The sequence below is a fragment of the Sinocyclocheilus grahami genome, unplaced genomic scaffold, assembly GCF_001515645.1.
Source record: "Sinocyclocheilus grahami isolate Dianchi unplaced genomic scaffold, SAMN03320097.WGS_v1.1 scaffold1226.1, whole genome shotgun sequence".
NCBI classification, from domain to species: Eukaryota; Metazoa; Chordata; class Actinopteri; order Cypriniformes; family Cyprinidae; genus Sinocyclocheilus; species Sinocyclocheilus grahami.
This window is the reverse complement of record NW_015506405.1, coordinates 146,230-152,229: the sequence shown is the minus strand read 5'-3', so window position 1 is coordinate 152,229 and position 6,000 is coordinate 146,230. Positions and strand designations below refer to the sequence as shown.

Below are 6,000 nucleotides of genomic sequence, written 5' to 3'. Positions count from 1 at the left end.
ATATATATATATATATATATATCATATACTTATCACAAGTTAATATGTTAAATGTATTCTGTGCAGATTAAACTGTTTTATCATAGTCAGAATGACCCAACCATCCCACAGATTAAATGTGGATGAGTGAATAAGATCTTGGATTGCTGTATGATAGCTTTTCTTCCATATAATAGGAGAAAGACACTGAACTTGCAGATACCTTATCAGTTTTATCCTTCTGTTTGTCATTTATTTTGGTGTTAAAAATCACATTGAGTAGTACTTGAATCTAATATGTGGCAGTGGCTTGCTCAGTAAGAGATGGATTCTCTTCTTTACACTGACCTAAACAAGTTAAAAGGGCCATAATATAATACAATTTAATATAATATAATAAAATATATGATATGATATGATATGATCATTTATTTAAATGTATAATTTAGCATATTATTACAATTTAAAATGTTCTAATGTGTTTCCAAATGTACTGTATTTGGTAACGCTTTAGTTCAGGGACAAGTTCTCACTATTAACTATTTGCCTATTAGCATGCATATTACTAGGATATTGGCTGTTTATTAGTATGTACAAAACAACTTAACCACTGATTTCTAGTCGTGTCCATTTTTGGAAGGCCAAACAAAGTAGTTTCGCTTTCACAACGAAAAACACAGCGGCCTAGCGTGAGGGGAAGCCCCGGCTTAGCGTGCGCTGAGGCCGGCATAGAGTGAGCTGAGGCCGGGCTAGCGTGAGCAGAAGCCCAGGCTTAGCGTGAGCTGAGGCCGGGCTAGAGTGAGCTGAGGCGGCGGAGTCGAGAACGGCGCGCCTGGCGGATCCAATGAATGAGCGGCAACCACATGTGATGACCCCGGGCTGAACTTCACTTCGTCCACGGTGAAAGTTGATGTATTCCCTCAGCGACCCGCGCAGATGAGCTCTAGGCATGACGAAGCGGATATCTTCCTCTTTTGGCAGCCCAAACAAAGTAGTTTCGCTTTCACAACGAAGCACACAGCGTCTTCACGACATGGCTGCAGCATCAACAATACTACAGCGAGAATAAAAGTTACGCCTTCTTTCTTTGCATGAACATTTGGGCGGCGTTATGCAAATCTTCCCACATAGTGAGGTAGATATGTGGGGGCGTGTTAGAACAAGCCGTTTTAGGTAGGTGTGGCTGACTCTGAACTTTTATAAAGAATATCTCTTTGGATTTGAGACTTTAGTCTTTGCAACTTTACAGATCTTCTTTATGCACCAAGAGCTTGTAACACTCCAAAGAGAAAGGAAAAATTGAAATCGCATCATATGACCCCTTTAACCCTACCCCATATCTAAATGTAACCATTACCTTACTAACTAATAAGCAGCAAATTAGGAGTTTATTGAGGTAATAGTTGTAGTTAATAGTTAATTACTTAGTTCGGAATTGGTCCCCAAAATGTGTCCATTTATTCCTGTAATGGTAGCCAAATTTTCAGCATCATTATTCTAGTGTTCAGTCACATGATTCTTCAGAAATCACTCTAATAGGCTGATATCTCATCTTTTCCTTTCGTCTTTTGTAACATTATAAATACCTTTGATGCATCCTTGCTGAATAAGAGTAATAATTTCTTAACGAACACCAATTTTTTGAGCGGTATTGTATATTATATTATTTATTCATTACTCTTAAGCGGCTTGTTAATTGAGTGTTGCATTTTTAAGATGGTATGTCAAGTTAAAAACATTGAAAACATTGCCAAATTGAAAATGTGCTTTCCAGTTTTTTGTACAATATGCATCAGATGGTCAGTGAACAGATTGTGGGCAGTCTGAGGATGTGGCTGAGAGTATGTCTATCTGATTTTTAATCATGTTTGAACGGCTTTTAACATAATGCTGTTTGTGTTTTGTTTTTTTTCCCTTCTGGTATGAATTGTTCTTTTCTTTATGGAGCAATGTAGTATCAGTTTCTGTATTGAGAGCTGAACTGTTCCAAATGTGAAGGAAAAAAATCTGGCTGAGGAACACAGAGCAAGCAAAACACACCACAGTGCACTGTAACTTTGTACGTGCTACAGGATCCAATTAGTTTTTATTGTTGGCAGACAGGAAAGGCATCACTGATACAAGGTTCAATTATTTCTAGCATTCAGAAAACAAAAGATTTGAAGAGGGTCAAAAAGCAGAAGCCTTAGAGAGACATGTTTTTTTTCACATCTTTTGCTAATATTCTAATCAGCTAAAAGTCTGACTTTGAAACATTTAATGAGTTCTGTGACTTCAGTCCCCAAGGGACACATAAATGACTTACAAGAAAAGGTTGATACTGCGCTGCAAAGAATTCTGGATAACAACAGACTACGAGATGGATCTGCTATGATAAAAAGCTCCTTACGGTGAAGTTTTTAAATGTCCTTTATGTTTTATGTTTGCTTCTCAGGAGCAATTAAGCACTTGGGGACCACTGGCTGTGTGTGAACTCTTTCCTTGTTAGATTCCTAATTAAATTATGTGTTTGCAGTATCAGCCACTATAGGTATCTGATGTTGTTAGAGCTTGAACACTCAGTCTAGCACACTTTGCATTCACTGGTAGACTTTTTGTAGCTTTTTGTAGCTTGGTCATCTACCGTAATAATTAATTTGCATACACAAAGGAAAAAAAAGGAACCTTTTTGGAGCAGAGCTACTGTAACTGAAACACTTCAAAGGAGGATGGTGTCATTTGATAAATGCATGTATGCATGTCACTAATGAGGTCTTGCTTTAATTGGCAACATGTCTTTTTTTTACAGGAACAGCCACAGTAATGTGTACTTTTAAGGGAATAGGAGGCAGTGTTTCATTATTTACTTAACCCCATGTTGTTTTGAACCTATATAGCATACACAATGTTTCTTTGGTCAATTCTAGCTGTTGATGTATGGAAATGATGAGAAGAATGACATGAAGATGAGTAAATAAGGATAGAAGTTTCATTTTTGCTTGACCTCAATATGTTTTTAATAAAAAAAAAATGCACTTTCTTTCCTGATCACTTGCAGGATGCTCTTCTTCACTGACTATGGGAATCAAGCCAAACTGGAGCGCTGCAACATGGATGGCACCAACAGAACTCGACTTGTGGATTATAAGGTTGAGTGGCCGACTGCATTGGCATTGGATTTGGTAAAAAAACTGGTGTACTGGGCAGACGCATATCTGGATTACATTGAAATGGTGGATTACAATGGCAAAAACAGATACACTATCATCCAGGGATATCAAGTGAGTTATTTTTTATTTATTTATTCCTTTTTTTTTTTTACAGCCTAATACACTACCGTTAAAAAAAAGGGGTCAAATAAATTTTTTTAATGTTTTTAAAAGAAGTCTCTTATGCTCACCAAGGCTGCATTTATTGTATCAATAGTATAATAAAAACAGCCATTACTCCAGTCTTCAGTGTCACATGATCCTTCAGAAATCATTCTAATATAAGCATATTAAAATGATTTATGAATGATCATGTAAAGCAGGATTGTAACAATGTTCGTAGTTCGGGAAGAAGGAGGTGGGAACCAGCGAACATTTAAAGAAAACTTTAATTAAATAAACAAACACAAAATTAAAGTAAAGCAGCAGCCCCTCGCGGATGACTGCTGCACACAAAACACAAAATAAAATCCAGGCCTGGTCCTCTCTCATCTTTCACTGTCGTAACTCCTCCTTTTATCCTTCCGGAGCTCCTCCGTGGGACTCGAGACCGGTGAGTGGTGCAGGTGTCACTCATTATCAATTACTCCACTGGCCTCGCTCCGTTCCCACGGCTCTCGGCCCCGCCCCCACTCGTCACAATGATTATTCAATGAATGAAAGAAGAAGGAGGTGGGAACCAGCGAACATTTAAAGAAAACTTTAATTAAATAAACAAACACAAAATTAAAGTAAAGCAGCAGCCCCTCGCGGATGACTGCTGCACACAAAATACAAAATAAAATCCAGGCCTGGTCCTCTCTCATCTTTCACTGTCGTAACTCCTCCTTTTATCCTTCCGGAGCTCCTCCGTGGGACTCGAGACCGGTGAGTGGTGCAGGTGTCACTCATTATCAATTACTCCACTGGCCTCGCTCCGTTCCCACGGCTCTTGGCCCCGCCCCCACTCGTCACAATGATTATTCAATGAATGAATCGTTCAAAAGAAAAAGCATGTATTTGAAATAGAAATATTTTGTAACATGCAAACATTTGACCAATTTAATGCTTTTTTGCTTTAAAAAAAGTATTAAGTTCTTAAAATAATAATAATAATGATAATAATGACCCCTAAACTTGAATGGTAGAGTATGTGGGTGGAATAAAAAAATATTCTAGCTAAGCAGCAGATTAGCATGAAAGACAGATATTTTATCCTAGTCTAAAGGTGCAGTCACATTTACTGTTGCTTGGCAAAATTTTGTGCAGGAAAACCCAGTCATTTCAATTTGAATCCGTGTGACTGTGAGGTTTGCATGAGGTTGAAAAAGTTTCTCAGGTTTCCCAGTTCCCTGCTTGGTTTGGAAGTGACCTGTGTGTGAACTGCATCACTACGCTATTTACAATGAACTATGGACCTTTTTTGTCTGTGAAATCTCGAAATTTTGCTAATTTGACAACACTTTAATAATCTAAAAATATATGTTGTTTAATTAGCTGAGCTGAATAGTAAAATTAGACACAGACAGTTAACATATTCAACAATGGTGATGTGAAGGGAAGAAGGGGTTGTTTGTCTGTCTGATGCAAGACTCTAATCATCCCTGATGAGGGAAGATAGAAACCAACACAGTTGTACACAGATTGATTTCAAGTATTAATTGGTTATGGCATTTATACCCAACAGCAACTGTAGCAAGTGTGTGGCTTCATCTGCGTTTTAATTTCTCAAGCTAGTTCTTGCATTAATTATTCTAAATGAACACACGGGAAACAGAAACAGATTCACCATTTGAATATTTTACCTGAAGTGCACTTAAGAGGACAGTAATTATGGATCATTATTATTCAAAAGTAGACCTCAGCTAAGCAACCCAAAGATCTTCTTGTTGTTGAAAAGTGTAGAAGGTCAGAGCAACGGATGACTGTATGCAGGCATGTGTGGGTGTGCATGGTTTAATGGCGCTCTAGAATGCGAGCCGCACCGTATTGGTGAGAGGTTGCTAACACATTTAATTTCCATCGCAAATTAAGGTGAGGTTCTGCCAGGCCTGAAAACTGTATCTTCCCTTTTTTGACTTCAATGTTTCAAACGGGTTCCTTATTGTGTGATGACACCTTCTCTAATCAGGCACCCTTCCAAGTGAACTTTTGTTTTTAATTTAAAGCATGGTTTGCTCTTAAATCACTTACTGCACTCAACTGAATTCTGTAATATACTGTACATTCCACTGTAAACTATTATATTAGCTATACAGTGGGCCCCAGAGTGTTAGGACACTTAAGCTGCTCTTAAAAATTCATGAATGTCATTCCATTAGATAACACAGTATCAAACCAAGCACTATTTATTTTAGCTCTAGCAAACTTTCAAGCAAAACGTTGCAGGAAAAAAAAGTATTTTAACATATTCCTCCTCTGAGTTAAAAAAAAAATCAGTGTAACTCTTTCCTGATTGAGATTTTATTTTTAATGGCACTTTTATATCTCACAACTGTGACTATTATACACACAAAACCATTCACAAGTTTGGAGTCTGTAAAATTGATTGATTTTGAAAGAATTTAATAGTTTTATTTGGCAAGGACTCGTCCAATTGATATTTATTTTTAATAAACACAACCTTTACATCATGGTTTCCATACAAAAATTAAACAACAGAATTTTTTTCAACATTGATAATAATAAGAATTGTTTCTTGAGCACCAATCATCATTTCAGAATGATTTCTGAAGGATCATGTACGACTGAAGACTGGGGTAATGGCTGCTGAAAATTCAGCCTTGCTATCACAAGAAAAAAGTATATCTTAAAAGTATATTCTAATAGAAAAAGGTTTGTTTAAATTGTAATA

At 37.1% G+C, this 6,000-nt stretch overlaps 1 protein-coding gene across 1 annotated transcript in view; it reads left to right on the top strand.

The window, feature by feature from the left end:
- LOC107568233 (low-density lipoprotein receptor-related protein 1B-like) overlaps nucleotides 1-6,000 on the top strand; it is a 159,521-nt gene that overhangs the window by 28,585 nt on the left and 124,936 nt on the right. The window contains exon 6 of the mRNA XM_016254167.1: nucleotides 3,017-3,239. Coding sequence (XP_016109653.1) covers nucleotides 3,017-3,239 — 223 coding nt within the window. The remainder of the gene's footprint in view (nucleotides 1-3,016; nucleotides 3,240-6,000) is intronic.